The sequence below is a fragment of the Aspergillus pseudodeflectus genome (assembly GCF_044049435.1).
Source record: "Aspergillus pseudodeflectus strain CBS 756.74 chromosome Unknown BJX68scaffold_65, whole genome shotgun sequence".
NCBI classification, from domain to species: domain Eukaryota; kingdom Fungi; phylum Ascomycota; class Eurotiomycetes; order Eurotiales; family Aspergillaceae; genus Aspergillus; species Aspergillus pseudodeflectus.
The window spans coordinates 102,782-122,462 of NW_027263841.1; the positions used below are offsets into that span (position 1 = coordinate 102,782).

Sequence of the window (19,681 nt, forward strand, 5' to 3'; positions counted from 1 at the left end):
ATCTCCATTCAGAGGCCAGAAAGTGTGTTTGAAAAGACGTCAACGGACAAAGGCCAATGAGAAGCCTCAGCCATGATGTGCTCTGCCGTTGTGGTGCCAATCCTTCATCTTGGGCCTGCGAGGAGCAGCAAGCAATAATAATGAAGAGGGATGAGCTTTGAAGAAGCCCTTCAGAACTCCGAACTGCCCTCCAAGCCTCTAAGCGGGTTGGTCCAATGGAACCGCAAGGGACACAACGAACGGAAGTTGGAACAGGAACCTCGAAAGGAAAATCTGTTTCCCTTTTCCAAGCTCCTTGACCACCATCGATCTTTGGTACCCGCTAATTTGGGTCGGCTTTTTTGAGAGCCACTCCTGACAGGCGCCTCCTGCACAGAGAACCGACGACCTGCCGTTTTCTCATTCCCTCACAATCCATCAGCCAAGCCAAAGAGCAGTGCGTGTGTGCATCTGATATGCATCTATCTGATACTCTCATCCTCTGGTGGAAAACTCGATATTCCTGGAGAGAGCGATCCCCTGTGATGATTGATCGGCGTGCTGGAACATCACATGGGGAATATTTTCCCAGTTTCATATTTCATCTTTCAACTCTCGCTGCCGTCTGCCGGCAGATCAACCATTAAATCAATCCTAAGTGTTGCCTCTGGAGGAATAGATCTCCAGTGGAGCGTAGAAAAGCGAAAGTCTTCCTGCCACTGTTCCACGGTCACCTTTCCATCATCTGCCGTGTAATTTAGTCCTCGGATTCTCACTAACTGGAAGTAGCAGCAGGCAGCAGCACCCTGGTGGTTTGAGCGATTTACTCTGTAGAGGCAAATGCCGTTGAGCAGAAGCATCACGGACGACATGTCTGACAACTCGATCGGCATTGCGTGACCTCATCCCCTGGGCATGAGACCTTTAATTCAGCCACCCCGTAACCGAGATGGATTGGCTTCCTCGACCCCGTATTCTCAACGATCACCTCGGCAAAGCCTCATTATTGGCGCCGTTCCCTTGAAGACAAGCTAAAGGAATGTCAGTTGCGCCTCCCTCTTGGTGGCAGTCGCCCCTTGACTCAGTGACTCAGTGACTTTCTTGATAGTGGGCTCAAGGCGCAGCAGACAAGAAACAGCTGTGGCAACCCGCGAGTGAGATAACCGGAAGAGGTGAATCACTGATCGCAGGGGCGGGAAAGTAGGACCACTCTTTCCCCATGATGGCCATTGATCCCTCGTCTCAAGCAGACAATGATGAGGATCACCGTCTATCCTCCGACTGGTGCGTCTCGTTGGTTGGATGTGTGCCCCTCTTTAGGGGCAGTTTTTGGCTCAGTTTCGCTGCTGTCGAACCAAGGGGCCTACAATCCTGGTACGCGCGAAAAGAACCGTGGGTGGCCGACCGAACTCCGGTTGAAATGTGTGGGAAACGAACCCCTAAACAACCCCGCCGGCCAAACGCAGCTTTTCCCTGCCTTCACGAAGATGCGAGAGGGATTATTCTCCGTGCAGGACAATCTTGCGCATCTTCCAGAGTCAGTCTGCTTGCTGAGAAGCGCAATGCCATCACCATCCGTCAGTGGTTTGACTGTATCTTCGGCGTCTCAGCCTGTAATAGTGCTTTGTACCTAAACGGGGATCCGTTCAGTGGCGGCCACGAGTTCTTTGGGACCACCAGCCCTGTTCGGGCTAGCGGCTACTACTAGTAAACGGATCATGATGGCATTCCGTATCTTACACGTACCACAATACACGCGGTTCCTGCCCGAAAACTTGAGGACGAACTTGAAAAAAGTACCTCCCAGCTTGATCTTCCCCCTCAAATCGGAAGACGAAGTACGGAGAGGCGTAATTTACCAGATTCTTCTTTTCTTCTTCTGCGCTTCGGCCGTGAACTGGGAATGATACTAGTACGAGTAGGTAGTTTGTTAGCACAGCATTGGCCCTCACTCCTAGGACTACTACCAACCATCTTTTCAACCTGTTCCTCTCAAACAGTGTCCAGATATACAATATTCCCACTTCCACTGCGTTCACGCGTTGCAGCTATTACTATCATTTTGAGGAAGTGCAGATTGATATTGCACCTTTCATCCTCACTTCCTTTCCATTCTGACCGTGGACGGCGGCTGTGGCAGCCCTCGGAGTTGAGAATACGCCCCAGCCGTTTTCAGGCTTTACCACCAACTTTCTTCACAACCAGCCATAGTACAAGAGGACACCCTCGAATCTTAGAAACGAAAGAGGGATAACACAGGTGCAGTTGCATCGGGAAAGAAGTCCTCGCTTCCACCTTGAGAGGAAGCGGATCGCAGAACATTCCTTGAATTGCTTTGTTCGCAGCATCAGTTCTCTCTGCGCTCAAGGACCCCAACCTTCGCGAAAACCCAGGCGAAAGTTCCACCCCTCCAATTCAGTTCAGTTCTTTCAAGCTTTCTTCCCCTTCCCCTGGATCCCTCAATCCGTTTCCTGTCCAGTTTTCTTTTCTCATTTTTTCAGTACTATTTCCTTTTCCCCCTCTTTTTCTCTCTCGCTTCTTCCGCCTGCCGAATTTCTATTGTCAACCTTTCTCCCTATCACGCCCTCTGCGTCCGTTCGGCCTCCCCCGACACCCACTCAGGGACGACCCTTTACAGCGCCCACGACAGCTACCTCCAGCGAAACGCAGATTCTTCATCTGAGGTGATCGCTAGAGGTAGTTTTCAACTCTATAGCGAACCGTTCTCTGTCTGCCCTGGCACCGCAAAGTCAACCTTTGTCCTACCCAAGGTTCTCGTCGACTATCTCGACCATAGAACTGGCCAAAGTTAACCACGAGCACCGGTTCCCCCGTAATATGGCATCGACGTCAGACGTGCACCACGGCTCTTCTCCGGTTCCGACGCTGCCTCAGCCGCATGAAAGCAATCGTGCCCATATGTCCTCACTTTCCTCATCATCTTCCATATCCGACGCGGAAAACGATCGCAGAGGCCGCTCCGAACGCCCTCGTATGGCTAGCCGGAAACCAAGTGCCTCAATATTAGTACCACGGGACCATCCCGAGATTGAAATCGAAGAAGAAGAATTTCCCCCCGACGACGCGCGCGCTATGAGTCCCCGACGTAACTCCGCAGACCTTGAGCGGCTGGGCAAGGAGGCCAGGCAAACACTCCAGGAGTATGTTTCCACCACAACAGAAGATATTTTTCTCCTCGTTCTGTTTCCTAACGATCATTCCTTCTATTTAGACAAGCCAAGGCCCTTCAGTCATCTCTCCAGGCTTTAGCGGAACGCATTGACGCAGTCAAGTCAGATCACGACAAGCTCGAAAACGAGAATCGATTCTTACAAGACTACATTGGAGGATTGACTCGGAACATGAAGAGTGAAATGTCAAGATCCAGTACCACCAAGGTCAAGAAGTCGCACAAATAATGCGAGCGCGACGTTGCCTTTACGAAGTTTCGCCCCTTCTCAGTCGGAATCCTTTTTTTCCTCGCTATGCAGCAGCGAAAGATTACATCGTTTTATGAGATATCTTCACGCATTTTTTTGGTGTTTGGCGGACATTATTTGCGCGGTTATTCGTCACCATATTATCCAACAACTACGACAGATTCAGAAAGACACGTGGTACCCCATGGAGAACAAGGTCTATGGCAATCGCTTTCGGCTTGCAAGGACGTGGCATTCCAGCCCTGTCACTTTTCCCTCGCTTTCTGCACTCACCGTCTGATCCTCTTAGGTGATCTTGCTATCCTGAAAGGATAGCTAGCATCCAGTTTCAGGCCATGTCTCAATTTCTGCAGCCGTTGATTCGCCATTAATCATTGCTCGCCAGCCACATTCACACACAATCCCTCGACCCTTTTATTCGCCTCTCACCCCATAACTCTTCTGTCCGCCAACCATTATCGAGGGACGGTGACATCACCGCTTGCTTCTGCGTTGGCCACCTGAGGTCTGATCACCGGTCTTGGCAACGATGCGTGACAGATGACGACCAATCCTCAACCAGAATTCGCGGCAGTGTGACACCTTTGCTCAGATATTTCGGGTTTCAACTGTTCATATTGTCCACTTTTCTTCCAACCCCGAACCTCTCGCATTTCCGATTTCAATCTCTTTCAGTTCTACGGGCGGCATGGTGTATTTTTGTGGCATAGCACGCTCGGCGTTAGGACAGTTACGTTTTTCTTCTCTCTTTTTTTTTCATGCTGGGGTCATTCTGTTTTTAGACTCGGTTCGATTGATGTCGGAAATCGTCATGGGGTGCATTTGTTTTCTCTCATGGTCTTGTTCTGCTCAGCAGCGACAGCGACAAAACCACAAACCAAAAAGGGTTGGAAAGCATTTTCATGGAGCAGCCAAACTCTGCATACTGTTTCTTTCCCTTCTTTTATTCTTCGACCTCTTCTTCTTCCCTCGCCCCCATTTTTTCTTCTTCTGACATATCCCGACTCCCTTTTCCGTCACCATCATCATGTACATTGGAAATCGTCCTGGTCTGACGATTCGGGTGACAACCACACTCAATATCCATTTGGGCTCTGAAGATATTTGCTTTATCATACCCCGAGGCAAGCGGTTATTTTACTCAAACAAATCAATCAAAAAATTTATAAATCAGCTCACTTCCTTTGCCTTTAGTAACCTAAAACCGGGATTCGACCAAGTCAGTTCGCTCAGCGCAATTAGCAGTATAGGAAGCACAATTCAGCCTAACTTCGCAGGTACGTAGGTATAAGACACCCTCTCATCAGTCCGACCAAAAGAAAAGAAGTACCCGAAAATAAAAAAAATCTCCGACATTTCCACTCCCCTGGGTCCTGGTACCAGGTACCAGACGGAAGTAGACAGCGCCACAATTCTCACCAAGGGCCCAAGCCAGCCGTCAGCCACCACTCAGCCACTTACCCTTATTTATGCAGTTACTTACTCTGGTACGGACCCAGTAGTGAATCGAAGTAAAACCGAAATACTAAAAGTAGTATACTACTATTTATATGAGACAGGCCCAAAGACTCAAGACTGGCCAGGTACTTGGGTCCTACTACCTACTAGTACTGTAGTACGTAGTACAGAGGGGGCAGGACAGGAAGTCTTATCCGGTTATTAACGTTTATTTGGAGGATAAGCATCATTAAAAGTACCAAGTTCCCTTGATCGGCATGGGAATATGATGTGATATGTTCCTTATAGTATGTAATCCTTTCCCCTGCGGCGAGATGGAAGTATCTACGGGTCAACGAGAGAAATGAAAGATGCAGAGGCCCGGGGAACCGTGAGTGTAGTATGTACGAAAATCGCTGTACTCCCTCGGTGCCGCTGCTCATACTTGGTATACATGATCTCTGATGGGCAAGGTTGTATGTAGTACCTGTAGAGTAATTGTACTACATTGCCTACTTACCGCACTCAGTATGTACTACTACCAATCTAGAGAAGAAGAACATAAGTACCATGCGTAGATCTTCGAGGAGAAAGAACGAAGAGAAAAAAAAATTAATTATACAACGCCCAGTCTGCATCTTTCTACAACATAGTACGAAACACAAAAACATACCGTAGTACTCTGAGGCCGGTTTCGTGAGGGGGAAAAAAAAAAGAAAAGTAGGAAACAGCAAAACCCAGACGCGGAAGATCACGTGGGGCGTTGTTCAGAGGCTCAGCTAGTTGGGCGTCAGCTCAAACGACGAATGCGTCAATGAGATGAAGAGGGCTAAAGATGAAATTAAGGGAGCGAGATTTGATGTTTGGTGTTTTGCTGTCAAGCCGCATACGTCATTTGTGCTCTGTCAAGTTCTCAAGAACTCGAGTTCCGGACGAGGGCGGGCAGGAGGGCTCAATGTCCGAGAGGCGAAGCTGAGTGAGTGATGAGGGATGTGCTAAGAGGGAAGTTGAATTGTCTCTGGTTATGTTGATTCATAGTTGGTACTTGGAAAGCAATTGGCGTAACGACGAAGGCGTTACGGCTGCTGGCAAGGGTCACGGAGTGAGATGCCATCTCAGATTCAGGTCGACAGGCCAGTTTACAAGTGCTCATCTACGAGAAAATGTAGAATTTCAACTTTCTTTGAAGCCACTGCCGGACTTGAGATCTAAACTCGAGCTAAGGCGACAACAAACGCCATACGTGGCACAAAAGAGGTGGGACCAAGACAACTTTCATAACATAGTCAAGGCTTTGGGAGGGAAACAATCGACTGGGGTAGGTGTGGTAAGGGAAAGGTATTCTTTGCGTGTCGAGGCAATAGGCAAAATGTAAATTAAAGAGACCAACGAATATATGAATCGACGTGCCACGGGGACAGTGACGGGGGAATTTGCTGGCCAAGCTTGCGGCGTCAAAGGTATAAGAGTCGAAAGGACGGCGAGTCGAAGGGGTATTTCGAACCGTCATCCCTCCCAACAGCCTCATGTTGCAAAGACATGCACGCTGTTAGAAGGACGACTGTGCACGTTCCCCTGCTTTGAGCCTCCGATATAAACCCTCACTACTTTCGCAACTGGTAGCTCAGCCTTGTTCCCCCACTTCACTTGTCATCCGTGTCGGACGCGAGTCCTCCATCTTTTCTTTACTCGGCGGGCTTCTCACCCTCGGCAGGGGCTTCCTCCTTCTTTTCAGCGGGGGCGTTCTCAGGGGCGGGCTCGGCCTCGGATGAAGTCCAGAGGGTCTGAAGAAAGTCAGTTCGAAAGTCAAATCGTACCAAGGTGGTCGGTCTTACCAGGTTATCCCTGAGAAGCTGCATGATGAGGGTGGAGTCCTTGTAGCTCTCTTCGCTAAGGGTGTCGAGTTCTGAAAAGCAGATCAGTCAAAGTTCGTTGGAATCAACAAACAGCACATACCAGCAATAGCGTCATCAAAAGCAAGCTTGGCGAGGTGGCAAGCCTGGTCAGGAGAGTTGAGGATCTCGTAGTAGAAGACCGAGAAGTTAAGAGCCAGACCGAGGCGGATGGGGTGAGTGGGGGCAAGGTCGGTTTGAGCAACTTCAGTAGCGCTCTTGTAGGCCTCGAGAGAGGCATCAGCAGCACCCTTGCGGCGGTCGCCAACAGCGAACTCGGCAAGGTAACGGTGGTAGTCACCCTTCCTGAGAGGTAGAAGAGGAACTGATTAGTATTTGCTTCTGAAAACCTCCTATGACGGAAAAGCACGGAATAGCGGGGTAAACCTACATCTTGTGATAGAAGACCTTAGACTCGCCGCTCTGGGCAGAGGGGATCAGGTGCTTGTCGAGGACCTCGAGAATATCATCACAAATCTTGGCAAGCTCGGCCTCGATCTTCTGGCGATACTCCTTGATGAGGGTAACCTGAGATTCGTTGCCCTTGGACTCCTCTTTTTGCTCGATGGAGGTGACGATTCTCCAGGACGCACGGCGGGCACCAATGACGTTCTTGTAGGCAACGGACAGGAGATTCCGCTCCTCAACAGTGAGCTCTACATCGGCGGAGGCGACAACCTTCATGTTCTCGACCATTTCTAAAGATAATCCGTCAACATCAGTGCGTGTGTTTGCAGGTTTGGTCCAAGGATAACGCACCCTCGTAGCGTTCAGCCTGCTCGGCGAGCTTGGCCAGGTAAACAGCATCTTCGTGACCCATGTTGAGAGTATCTGTCCAAAACAAAGACGATGTTAGCGACGGTCGGATTCTGTTAAAGAGTGCGTCTGGTCTGGTGTTGATAGATCGAGTATTTTGGCATCTCAAAACGTGGGCAATAAAAATAAATCAGGCGCGAAACAGAGCAGGAGATAAATAAAGAACAAGATCCGGGTTCTAGAAAACCAGGTGAGGGGCAGAAATGCGGCTATCACGGGGTATGGGAAAGTGAGGCTGTGAGCAAAAGCTGCCCAGGTCTGCCCTGCCTGCCCGTCACACGGCTGATAGCGAGGTACGCTCCAGAACCCAACCCGGACGGCCTTTGCGATCGCGGAAAATCCATCTGCGAAAAAAACCTGGCTCAAGAGTGTTGCGGTTTTTGTTGACAGTGTATATCGAGGAGATCTCGTCATTTGTTGATCGCCCTCCACCCGTTTGCCGTGAGACCACCGTCGCGGTTGGGGGAGACTCCAGTATCGGCAGAGGACTCGCAACACCGAATACCGCAATTCGACCCCCTAACCACATTGTATAGAGAAGGCGAGTGATTCTCAGAGCAGCCAGCCCAGGAAGTGAAGCACAACACAATCGATGAATTCGTAGATAACAGTGATGGGTGCGGTGAAGCGGAGGCTAAGGGCGAAGGAGGGGAAAACGGTAGAAGGAGATAGAAAGGGAATAGCTACTCACCTGACGTTATAGAGACGACAATAATGAGGATTTAGTTGTAGGGAGGAGTTGTTGTAATGAGAAAGAATGAGAAGAGGGAAAGATGAATGGTTGTGAAAGTGGTATGAGATTGGAAAAGTGAAGGGGGAGATGGAATGAGACTAGAGCGAAGTCGCAGAGTCAAAAGGAGGAGAGGAAGTCGAAGAGGGGGGAAAAGTGGGAGGGGGTCACTTTCCCTCTGCCTCACCGTTGAGCCACCATCTTGTGTGCTTCGGTGCATAGTCTACGGTGCTTTAGGGATATTACTTGGATGTGTCCATTAATCTATTGACTAGCTACTTTATTTAGCCATCTGCTCCCAGTCTATCCCCAGATGTCGTGAGGTGGGAAGAAGAATGATATTCTTTGTCTCCCTTCCAGGCGGTTGATTATTGTGTGTGTGGTTTAGCAGTGGGCCACTCCAGCATCATCCCTATTCCACTCCGCCAGTCGTCCTCGCCCGCATTATTGAATGAGCCTCGCTGCTAGTGACTCTCTAGTTCCTGTTTACATGCAGCAAAGAGCTATATTTACAATCATGCTATAGATGTTAGTTCAAAGACCGTTTTTCTGGGGCCTTTCAAAGTTCTATCTCGCTTTGCGCGAGATGACGACGAGTTCTGGGACTCAGTGCCGCCTGAATCTGGAAATGGAGTGCTCCCGCGGCTGGCTGGTTCCATGGCTACGCCCATTATTTCCCCTCCTCTTGATATCGTCTTTTTGGAGTGTTTGTATACTGTCACTTCCCACGAAGACTTGAAATTCCTCTTCATGCATGTTCAGAGCAACGAAGCTGAAGGAGCATCCTCTCTAACTTGTTCCCTCGATCTCTCAAGCTGTTGTAATCTTGGTAAGATACTGTATGCTAGCTAGTTAGTTATTAGTTAGTTAGTTACTGCAAAAGAGCTGACTCAGCTGTATCCATATCACATGACTATCTGTGTCCTCTGATGTCGTCATAACCCGAGCTCATACTTCCCATTCGCAGGCCTGGAACCTGCCATCCCGCTGCCATATTCCCAAGGCAACGAATAAGGTACATCAGCTTGTTGCTCGACATCAGCTCACCCCCTCCTCGCTCACAAGTTTCTCCTCTTCCCATCCATTCATCTTCCTTCATCATCGAACCAAACATCTTTAAACACTCTTGTCTCTTTTGACCTCCAATTCATAATGATCCGCCAATCCGTTACTCGTCCTCTCACCACGACATCTCGTGCCGTCCTCACCCGCCCTTTCTCCGCGGTTGCTCCCAGAATGGCTGCTGGTGATACCGGGGCTACCCGACCTGGTGGTATTCAATCTAGGTATGTACCGTATATTCTCATCTTGTTTAATGTGACAGTTCTCAATCGGGGATCTCATGCCTACCTCTCATCTCGTCCATTCGTCCCGGAAGCGCATGATGTCATCTCCTTAGCCGCCACCGAAACGGCCAAAGAACAACGGCTAACAGACCACGCAACAGCGATTCATTCCAGAAGCGCGAAGCTGCCCAAGAAGGTCTCTACATTCACCAAAGAGAGAAGGAAAAGTACGTAGCTCATCTACCTTTCTCCCGTCAAGGATGTCATCTCGAACTCTGCACTAACCTCGGAGTACAGGTTCGCCGCTCTCCAGAAGAAGATCGAAGAACAGCGCTCACATCTCAATGAGCTAGAGAAGAATCTGTATGGCTTCCCAGTCTCCCTCGCCCCCTTCTCGGATCTTTTTGTTTCTTTTGTGCGGACCTCGAGCTAATGCTGTGCTATGTAGGAATGAGTTCACCAAGGGTGGAGAGAAGAAATAGACAGACGTCTACAGTACAATTCGGATGTCTACCTCGGGTCACATATTACATATCATCGCAAATTTCAGCGCTGATGTGTTTGTCTCGAATGTATTTTAAATAATCGACACCCTTCTCAGCGTCATGATTTTCCGGAAAGCTACCCCGTACAGAAAAGCATGGTATTAAGCCGCATTCGAGCTGCAAACAGGCTCTTAAAGATAAGTAGCCTTGGAACGATCTCCGAATAAATAATAGTAAACCCCAAAGCCACCGAATACAAAGGGCCTCTTAGACAACCAGTACATATTGCGCATCTTCTACCAAATTGCCATCCTGTTTTTCATTATTAAAGAACACGGCCATATGAAATCATTTACCGACGGCCCATGTAAGAGCGGTAGAAATCATCTGCAGCATTCCCGTTTCCACTCCCCGACACGCTATACCCGTGTCCGAAACGTGAGGACATTGCTTGACCGGCTTTCTGGGCCGCGATAACCTTTGTCTGGAGTTCGGTGGTACCTTGGTCGATGGTCTGTAGCTGGGATAAATGTGTATTGAGAATGCGCACAATCTGAGAGATCTGTATAAAACAGTCAGCAGCGTTCAAGGTGGAGTAGATGAGATTGACTAACCGGTTCGTCGGCCTTGTTTGTTTTGCTGAGTGTTGCTGAGGCGCTGTTGACTTCCTCAACCATGCTAGAGAGGTCCTTGCCCATCTCGTCAAGGCGTTCAGAGAGCTTCTCGGCGAGTTTATAGCTATAGTAAATTAGCTTAGCCAATGCAAGTGCTAAGATTTGTTCAAGGGTACGTACGTTCGCTCACGCTCCTGGTCAGGGCCCTGTAGGCTCTCGCCTAGACCTACCTGCTTCGACATCATCTCATCAACCTCACGTTCGTAGCGATCCAGCCATGAGCTGAGTTCATCTTGCTGTCCTTCAACCGAGGCAAGCTGGCGCTCGACTTCTTGGGTAGCACGCTCGGCATCCACTGTGCTTCCGTATAATTTTTGGACTTTGGTACCATTCTCTACGAGCATTCGATCCCACTCGGCAACCTTCTCGGCCTGTTCACGAAACTCCTTCTGGTACTTGGTAAGGTCGTTGGCCCATCGTGTGATAATTTCGTCCATAGTCTTGTTCTTGAGGCGTGACTGGGCTGGGGGGGCTGGGCCAGCAGTCGAGGCACCTAGTGCTGGAGCCCCAGACGCTGCAGTGGTTCCAGTGCCCGTGGTTGTGGTTCCAGTAGATGTTCCCGTCGTCGCTGTGCCAGTAGTGGTTGTGCTCGTTGCCGCAGGTGCGGTTGTGGCGGGTGTGGTAGAGGCCGCAGTTCCGGCTGGTTTGCTGAACAAGCTTCCGGTGGGAGCGTAGGCCTGTTTAGATGTAGTTTCGGTAGGCTTCGATGCGCCTAAACCGGAAAATAGACCACCGGAAGGAGCAGGCGCGGGGGTTGATGATGGAGTGGCGGACGATGACTGTCCACCAAGTCCTGAAAAAAGAGATTTTTGTGGGGTTGCAGAAGATTTATCTGTCTGAGTGTTCGTGTTGCTAGTGAGGGAAGGGAAAGCGGGCTTCGCGGCCGTATCGGCGCCGGAGGATGCGGCCGGAAAGATTGAGGATGACGGTGCGCCGGCGGCCGGAAAGAGAGATTTGGGGGCATTGTCCGCGGTTGTAGCAGGGGTGGTTGATGCTTCGGGTTTCTTTAGAGAGAAAAGACCGCCGCCAGACGCACCAGAAGATGGGGTGGTTCCGGAAGCAGGCTGCTGGGCGGTTGCGCTAAAAAGACCGCCACCAGTAGACGGCGCAGCTCCACCAAAGAGTGTCGAGGTCGAATTACCCGAAGCTGGAGCAGAGGATTGTGCTGTTGATGTATTTGAGAACAGGCCGCCTGACTTCTGGCTGAAAAGGGACTGTCCCTGCGCAGGAGCGTTTCCTTGTGGAGGAGGACCAGCAGGAGTTGTCGATGGGAATAGAGAATTTGTACCGGATTGAGCAGGAGTCGCCGTAGTGTTCCCAAAGATACCACCACCACTAGGCTTGCTAGCACCGGAAAACAGCCCACTGGTGGCAGTTGGACCAGATGTGGAAGCCTCTGTTGGCTTCGGGGTTTGCGATGTAGCACCGAAAACGGGCGACTGCGTGCCAGAGGCCGCGCCGGTTGAACCTAGGTTTCCGAAGCTGAATGAAGAGGTGCTGCTACCTCCCGAGCCAGCGGTGGCAGAGCCCGCGCCAAAGGGAGTTGAGCTTGGGGAGGAGGTAGCTCCCACATTTCCAAAGAGGCCGCCGCCGGAACCAGTATTCGTCGTAGCTCCAGCAGACCCAAAGATACCACCGCTAGAAGCGCCGGAAGAGCCCGGGGCCTTATTAAGGCTGAAGATGTTGGACATTGTGGAGAGGACGGCAGGGCAAGGATATCGCGAGAGGGCAGCCCTGGAGAGAAAAGACAAACAATCCGTCAGTAAGTTTTGGGTAGTTTGTGAAAGTAGAAAAATGCGCGAGATGGCTTACTGCGCCCAAAGGTAGATGATTCCTTGTTATTCCAGTGAGCAATTGCGAAATCCAGGGACTTTAAAGCAGAGTCAACAACAACACCAAATAATCGCCCAGAATTACCTGCGACGTGAAGTTTGCCGCGCTACAATGATAAATCACGTGAACCAGCGTTTATCACGGCTACGTCTGGAACCAGCGCCTCAGGCACCAAAGTCAGTTGCGGCCTCAGGCGTCCAGCCACCGGACGATCAGGCGATCCGGCCCTCAGGCCGCTCGACGTCGGGGCTTGACTTCGTCACCAGACAATCTGGACCCCTGCGAGCTCCTCTCCGCTTTCTCCAGTCTCGCTTCCGTTTCGTGCGTCTTCTTGCATTCATCCTAGGGTACAGACATTATCTCGCCTACATGAGTTTATCGCAGGCATAGAGCCAGATTCTCTCCTAATGTCGGAACGCCCCTCTCCTCCGTCCAGCTCGCACTTGGAGCCTCCGGGCAAGAGCGTGGAGCTAGAGGACCCAGGGGCTCCTGATTATGGTGGGACTTTTCTATCCTGATCTATCACGTTTTGACTGACACCGGAATGTCTGTAGCCTCGAATAGCGATGAGGAGCATTTCTCAGATGCAAGCGAAGGCAACTCACGGTCACGTTCCCGCCCAACGTCTCGTGCATCTCCTGTACCTCGGACGCGGGTAGAGAAAGTAGACGACACTCCTTCACACGGCGAAATCCCAGGAACCAGTGCCTACGAGAAGAGAGAGCTGGATGCTGTCCCTGATGAAGTCGAGGTAATCTCGCGCAGCAGGAGTCCTTCAACTGCGGGGCAGCGCCGCCGGTCGTTAACTCCGGGGGGTACAGCAGTACCTCGGACTGTGGTTGAAAAGGTTGACCCGGATCAACCAAGTTATGGCGATGTCCCTGGAACCGAGGCATACGAAAAACGCAAAGCAGATGCTGTCCCAGACGTAGTCACGAAAACCTCGGAATCCTTAAGTCGATCAGCATCCCCCACCAGGTCCGAGAGAGCCAGTACGAGCGACACTCCTATCCCAGAAACGCTGCTCTCTGAAGCAGAGTCATCGCCAAATCAAGAGCCACCGCATCCAGGTCCGCATGCTCACCGCAGACGTCCAAGCGATGCTCTTCCGGATGCGACAGAGCCCGCATCAACCTCTCCCGGTAAGCATATCCAGTTCTTTTCTCCCCTTTGAGGGCTCAAAAACTCAGGGACGATTGACCAATTCAGATCTGGATAGCCCCGAGCATTCGACTCACATTCGACGAAGATCAACAGTAACAGAGGGGGGCTTGGCGCAAGTTCCAGGTGATGACTTTGACGACTTCGAGGAGGGTCAAGATGACGATTTTGGTGACTTTGACGATGGTTTTCAAGAGCCGGATGAGGATCTTGTTGAACCTGAATCTGTCCCAATGCAGCCCTCTCAGCCACTCACGCCGCCTTATGTCGTAAGGGTCCTCTCTCCAAGTGGTTGTGCTCAAGCAGACTAATTCAATTCACGCCTGCAGCCACCTTTAATAGAGTTTGATGCCATCCAGACCTTTTCCGACCTCCTCACCACTCTGGACGAATCTCTTGACCGATTATTTCCTGCTTCCAAAGATGCAATTTCCAATCAGACCGAACTCGAACCCATCCCTAACTCCTCCGCTATCTTCAGCACGGAACGCTCTCTTTCATTATGGTCACAACTTGTTGCCCCACCCCCGCTCCAACCCCAGAACTGGGTCAAGTCCCGCATCCGCCGCCTCTTTCTCGTCTCCTTAGGAGTTCCCGTAGACCTAGACGAAATTCTCCCCGCATCTAAACAAAAGAAACTCATCCTCCCATCCATCAACCTGGGCGGCCCCAACTCAACCGCACAGGGCTCCCTATCCCGCTCTCAAAGCCTCGCGAGAAAAGGCTCTCAGAGCGGACCGAATAGCCCGCGCACATCCAGCACCGCCGCCCGACAACGAGCATCTCGACGGCGGGAGCCGTCACCACCAGACCTCGATCTTACTTCTGTGCGCCGACTCTGCGCAACAACCGACGCAGCCCTAGACGGACTCACCGACTCCGAGCTCCAATCGCACGTCAAAGAGCTCGAACAGCTAACGCTCCGCGCCTCCGCCGTCCTCGAATTCTGGCTCAAACGCCGCGACAGCCTAGTGAGCGAGAAGGAAGCTTTCGAAGGCGTGATAGAGAACCTAGTCAACCACGCCAGACGAGTACGGAAATGATTTATTATGACGCCAAAAGAATCCAGCAAATATATGTTTAATCAACCCTAACCATCCCAATCAAGATTCATTCTTACTCTCATCATGTCTTAACCATAGAGAAACCTCTTTCTCCCCACCCACCTTTGTTGTACTCCCAACTTCATCCTACCTGGTCAGTTCTTACACCCATTTCATTTCTTCCTGGACCAAGGTCTATATGGTTTATTTCCCCGGATGATTCGAAGATTGGCAAGGCCGCATCAGTATCACACCCTTTGGAGCATATTTGCGGCAGTCCGCGAGCCTATTATTTTCCCCAAACCTGGTATTCTATTCACGAGTGCTATCACTATACATGTATGATATAGCAGTCACACTTTGCTTTCACACTTCCTTTGCTTCTGTGCTTGGTTTCATAGTAGGTGTCTTCGAGCGCGCTATTCGGGTTAGTGTCGAGGAGGGAGGAAGAACCACTCGAAATACTTGAGGCTTAGGTTAACCCTCCCCTCGATTTTCTTATTTACTAGAGATCATCCCTATCAAAGCTATTGCCTATACGGGCGTGGTTTAGTGACAAAATCCTAGTTGTTGGTAATAGGTCAGCACTGGTTTTATAGTAACCGCTAGCTGCCGAACTACTATATATTATTCACACAAATGTCCATTGACGGGCGGGATTCTTGGTTTGCCACATCATCCAATATCCCCAACCAAGGAAATGGGGATCAGTAAGTCGATTGTTCACTTATGAATTGGTTTACCCCGAACCTTCCGGGTTCGATTTGATCCCCGTTGTCACTAATATCCCCATCCTATCCCATGTGGATCGGAAGCTGTCCATTAGGACGCAAGAAAGGGCCAAAGAAAAGCCGCCCTCCGTATATCTCAACAAATATGCGAAAAGGAAATAGTAGAATAAGAACAATAATGATGAACAGACAATTCAGTGATTGAAGAAAGTTGCGGTGATATAGCTCGAGGGAGCCGAACCACTTCTTTTATTTCTAGCTCGAAACACGGTGAGTGATGACGAGATGGATAATATGGGAGTAATCACGATACATGGATGTAGGGCAAGGAAGACAATAGAAAAAGACAATAGAAAGCATCCGAGGGGTATCTCGTGCAACGACCAAAGCGCCTGAAACTGTGCAAGTGCGAATTGAGTTGAGCAATACAAGGAAAAAAGACGCGAGGAAATGCCTGGTAGGACAATTAGTCCAGAACAATGACATCGGAAGACTGATTTGCGATTCCGTCCGGCAGAGACGATGAGCGATCGATCTTTGGTCGTTGACCGGGAGGATATATGGCATTTTCCAGAGCAGCTGATTTCCGTTTTAATGCAGTGCGAGAAGGCTCAGGCGTTCCTCCCTCGGCGTCTTGGTCGGTCTTCACCTCCCAGGTCCCGTCTGCCTTGATCTGCAAGGAGCGAGCACCGTCGCAACGATTTGTCCGCTCGAGCTCCGAGCGGATTTCGAGCAGGAACCCATCTATAATAAGGCTTTGAGGCCTAGCATCATGGCGACAGATGGGACACTTCCAGTCCGCTTCTATCGCAGAGCAGTCTCCAGGTCTGAGGGCACGAGTTTGAATAAACGTCTCGTGATCGAAGCACTCTGAGTGCTGGCAGTGCCGGCCACGCACCGGCACCGTGAAGATGCGTGCAGTATAAGGATCGACAAGTGTGACAGTGAGATAATCACTGACGATACTTAGTTCATCATCGTCATCGCCTGTATTGCGTGAAAGCCTTCCGCAAATTTGCTTCCGCGACTCGATGGCTGGAAGCAGCTGGGCAAGAGATTTAGCATGTGGAAACGAATGAAACGAAACCAATTCCACGCCCATGGCGTAATTGACGAGGCCCCTCTGTTCAGCCGAGCTTCGAATAAGGTGAACTGCAACAGTATTTGCACCTGCTCGGAGGGCGGTTGTGATGTCTAAAGGGAGATCTCGGCCATTGTGGATCTTGCGGCGCGCGTAAAACTCTTCACCGTTGACGAACATGTATATAGTGCACGGCCATACGGTTTCAGCAACGGACCAGGAATGCTCGTTCACATCCGAGGCTGACGGTGGCACCTTGATGCATCTGATCCGGTAGCTTTGGTAGCCCTCTTCTAGAATTCTAATGTTTCGCTGGCCTTTCCCTTGACTCTGAAGCCTGGGAACGCGGTCCAGGTCAGCCTGTGTTAAAGAGAATTCCCAATTAAAAGTACACGCGACCGGATCGAAGGGTTGCGGCTTCACAGCAAAGGAAGTCAGGTAGGGGAATAGCTCTGTATCTTTCTCTCCCGTAGAATCGATGGAGACTGGTCGATTCAACGGATCGCGAAGATGAGCCTGGTGAATGGCGAGCCGCCGAGGATCAGGTCGTGTGTTCACCACAGGAGGTTCATTTGGTGGCGGTAAAAACGGCCGGGAATTGCGAGGTGGTTGCTGTAGTGTGCCAGGGTACTGCACTCGGTGACCACGTTGAATCAAAGGGGCGCCAGCTGGTGTCTGCGCTAAATGACGCGGAGGATGAACAGGGTTCATGTTCTGTGGCCTTGCGTGTTGTTGGTGTTGGGGTTGTTGCTGAACCTGATATACCTGAGGAGACTCGCGCTGTGCCATGTACTGTGAAGGTGAGATTGCCATGGCCGGTGAAGAAGGTGTGCCGGCCATTCGTGGTGAAAGTACCTGCGGTCCTGCACCACGTTGCTGGACAAGTGACGGAATACTCAGTTGTCGCGGAAGCCTGAGTGACGTCGTGATAGGCGGACTTCTAACTGAATTCGGGGTTGCACCGTTCATCAGATGTGCCTGGGAATTGACATTATGAGGAGGCAGACGATTATGAATGCCCGAGTGACCTGCCGGGGCGGGTATAGAGACTGGTGTAGGCTGGCTCGACATTGAAGGAATAGGAGTGGGAACATTGAGGCTTGGGCGAGTAATACCAGGCGCATTCGGCCCGGCTGGTGCTGAAGCAGAATCTTTCATGGCTGCAATCACGGAGCGATATGCAGATATGGTTTCCTCGTTCTGCCGCTGTTGCTGGGCCACGGGTATCTGCTCCACATAACGACGCTTGAATTGATCCAGACTGCGGATAAATATCTCTTGTAGTTTTCCCTCAAGTCTAGCACCAGGAGTCCGCCGACATAAACACAAGAAAATGTTGAACAGCAACACCGGCGATTTGATGTTGAGATCGTTCACAATATCATCCACGATAGGAGGATAGCCCCGGGACCGCACTTGACGTTCGAAAGGGACCCAGCGGTCCACAAAAACGACCAAGATATCAAGCACTTGATTGAGAGTGTTCCCAAACCCTCGAATTTGCATCAACTCGTGGAGAGGGTGGGGAAAATGAACACACCACCGAAGAAAGTCGCCCGACACCCGGGCATTGTCCACCAAAAGGTGCTTAACGGTTTCCAGTCCATGCACATGTTTGGCAGTGATGCCGGGCAGCTTTCTGAATTCGGATGGATTGTAACTGCTTAAGCAGTAAACTTGGTGAAGGATTAGATACATGAAATCCTGCTCCGAACAGGCATAGTGCAGGAGCTGAATTCGGGGCGCCTCCACAGCGTCAGACAGACCCTCAGCATTACCCGGCAGGGATGCTCCGAGCGTGTCCAAGACATACTTTGCCTGTACGAAAAACCCGTGATTCAGAACCGGAGTATGACCTCTTGAAGGGAAGGCTGTAGCGGCAGCATTCACCTGTGGATGTGACGGCAAAGGGATCCTCGTAGCATTGGGAGCAGCGGGGGTGGGATGAGCATGGACAGGTGTGTGTATATCTCTTCCAGCTGGCGGATTGCTTGGCAAAACGACGGGAGGGCCTCTTACGGACCGTGAATTCGGCTGCGGAGGATGATCCAAAGGGGTCTGCTGATGGGGAGGCGATGGGAAAGCAGCGACAGGGAGGTTGGGAATGGTAGGCTCATTCCGCTCAATGGCGTTAAAGGACGGACTGGTATGTGATCTGGGAGGAATGGTGGGGTCGGGCGAGGGAAGCGAGGACGCCGACTGGGCTTGCAATTGAGCTTGTTGTAACTGTGTCTTCTGCTGCTGCTGCTGCTGCTGCCGCTCTTTGAGCTTCGAGGATTGGTCTGCTCTGATCGGAGAAGGGGGATGATGAGCGGCGGGAGAGTGAGTTACCGAAGGAGGCGTATTGGTGGTGGGCGATATATGGGGATGGGATAGAGCGACATTTCGAGTGCTCGTACAAGCCGACAACGCAACTGGAGGCGTAGGAGAGGATGTACTAGGATTGATCGAATCTGGCTGAGGTAAAGAAGGGATATTGCCCATGCGCATGCCTGGGGATCGCGTCGGAGCAGGCGACGAGGCCGCGGTCACGGGCGGCGCTGAAGCAGACGAACAGGCAGAATGCGAGGGAGCAATAGCAGACTCAGCAGAGGACGGAAGCGACGCTGGAGTCGAGGTGGCAGGCGAGCAATGTGGGGTTTTATTGCTGCTGCGCTTACCAGGATTTGGATGAGGATGGTTTGCGGTCGCCATCCACGACTTCCGAGCGCCGCCCAGAAAAATGTTGGCGGTGGAGTTGGACCTGTTCAGATCTAAGACTCCGCCAGAGGAAGGATTATTCCGGGGGGGATCTGGTGGGCGACTAGAGGCAGTCTCATTCGGTAAGGACGCCATGCTGGCATGATGAACGAATGCTTAAATAGATGATAATGGGAGTTTGGTTATGTTTAATTCCTCTGATTGTTTGATTGACTGCGACGGAGGAGGTGCAGCTAAGGTCGATTTCCTGTTTGGGCGCAGCGTGAGGTCGGTGAAGCAGAAAAAGAAACAAAGACGCAACAAAGCGAGCGGGAGGTAGCTTATATACTATTCCTGGCTATCCTATACTTTCAATGGAGGATATTCACTGCGGCGGCAGCGACTGAGATATTC

General features: G+C 51.0%; 6 protein-coding genes across 6 annotated transcripts; 4 read left to right on the forward strand and 2 right to left on the reverse strand.

Moving 5' to 3' along the window:
* Positions 1–1,002: 1,002 nt before the first annotated feature.
* Positions 1,003–1,785, forward strand: BJX68DRAFT_186474 (uncharacterized protein). The gene is made up of 2 exons (XM_071037311.1): positions 1,003–1,020; positions 1,088–1,785. The coding sequence occupies exon 2, from the start codon at positions 1,199–1,201 to the stop codon at positions 1,685–1,687; it is 489 nt and encodes a 162-aa protein (XP_070894079.1). The 5' UTR covers positions 1,003–1,020; positions 1,088–1,198; the 3' UTR covers positions 1,688–1,785.
* A 740-nt stretch (positions 1,786–2,525) lies between these two features.
* Positions 2,526–3,753, forward strand: BJX68DRAFT_186450 (short coiled-coil protein). The gene is made up of 2 exons (XM_071037309.1): positions 2,526–3,140; positions 3,212–3,753. Exons 1-2 carry the CDS (start codon positions 2,818–2,820, stop codon positions 3,396–3,398), a joined length of 510 nt encoding a protein of 169 aa, XP_070894080.1. The 5' UTR covers positions 2,526–2,817; the 3' UTR covers positions 3,399–3,753.
* Positions 3,754–6,386: 2,633 nt separating this feature from the next.
* On the reverse strand, positions 6,387–7,703 carry artA (14-3-3 adaptor artA). Its single transcript, XM_071037312.1, has 5 exons — positions 7,508–7,703; positions 7,140–7,446; positions 6,813–7,054; positions 6,692–6,762; positions 6,387–6,640 (listed from the first exon to the last, which is right to left on the reverse strand). The coding sequence occupies exons 1-5, from the start codon at positions 7,566–7,568 to the stop codon at positions 6,542–6,544; spliced, it is 780 nt and encodes a 259-aa protein (XP_070894081.1). The 5' UTR covers positions 7,569–7,703; the 3' UTR covers positions 6,387–6,541.
* Positions 7,704–9,446: 1,743 nt separating this feature from the next.
* On the forward strand, positions 9,447–10,013 carry BJX68DRAFT_271645 (uncharacterized protein; the record flags this gene model as incomplete). The annotated part of the gene is made up of 3 exons (XM_071046990.1): positions 9,447–9,580; positions 9,742–9,807; positions 9,878–10,013. 3 exons carry the CDS (start codon positions 9,447–9,449, stop codon positions 10,011–10,013), a joined length of 336 nt encoding a protein of 111 aa, XP_070894082.1.
* Positions 10,014–12,979: 2,966 nt separating this feature from the next.
* BJX68DRAFT_271647 (DUF5102 domain-containing protein) lies at positions 12,980–14,776 on the forward strand (the record flags this gene model as incomplete). The annotated part of the gene is made up of 4 exons (XM_071046991.1): positions 12,980–13,070; positions 13,127–13,714; positions 13,782–14,002; positions 14,063–14,776. The coding sequence occupies 4 exons, from the start codon at positions 12,980–12,982 to the stop codon at positions 14,774–14,776; spliced, it is 1,614 nt and encodes a 537-aa protein (XP_070894083.1).
* A 1,197-nt stretch (positions 14,777–15,973) lies between these two features.
* Positions 15,974–19,423, reverse strand: BJX68DRAFT_271648 (MIZ zinc finger domain protein; the record flags this gene model as incomplete). The annotated part of the gene is made up of 1 exon (XM_071046992.1): positions 15,974–19,423. One exon carries the CDS (start codon positions 19,421–19,423, stop codon positions 15,974–15,976), a length of 3,450 nt encoding a protein of 1,149 aa, XP_070894084.1.
* Between the last annotated feature and the right edge of the window lie 258 nt (positions 19,424–19,681).

Excerpts from the sequence above, each read along its gene's own strand:
- BJX68DRAFT_186450 (XM_071037309.1), top strand. The coding sequence starts at position 2,818 with ATGGCATCGACGTCAGACGTGCACCACGGCTCTTCTCCGGTTCCGACG. Across the intron at positions 3,141-3,211 it reads GCCAGGCAAACACTCCAGGA|ACAAGCCAAGGCCCTTCAGT; the intron begins GTATGTTTCCAC and ends CCTTCTATTTAG.
- BJX68DRAFT_186474 (XM_071037311.1), top strand. The coding sequence starts at position 1,199 with ATGATGGCCATTGATCCCTCGTCTCAAGCAGACAATGATGAGGATCAC.
- artA (XM_071037312.1), bottom strand. The coding sequence starts at position 7,568 with ATGGGTCACGAAGATGCTGTTTACCTGGCCAAGCTCGCCGAGCAGGCT. Across the intron at positions 7,055-7,139 it reads AAGGTCTTCTATCACAAGAT|GAAGGGTGACTACCACCGTT; the intron begins GTAGGTTTACCC and ends TCTACCTCTCAG. Across the intron at positions 6,641-6,691 it reads AGCTTCTCAGGGATAACCTG|ACCCTCTGGACTTCATCCGA; the intron begins GTAAGACCGACC and ends GACTTTCTTCAG.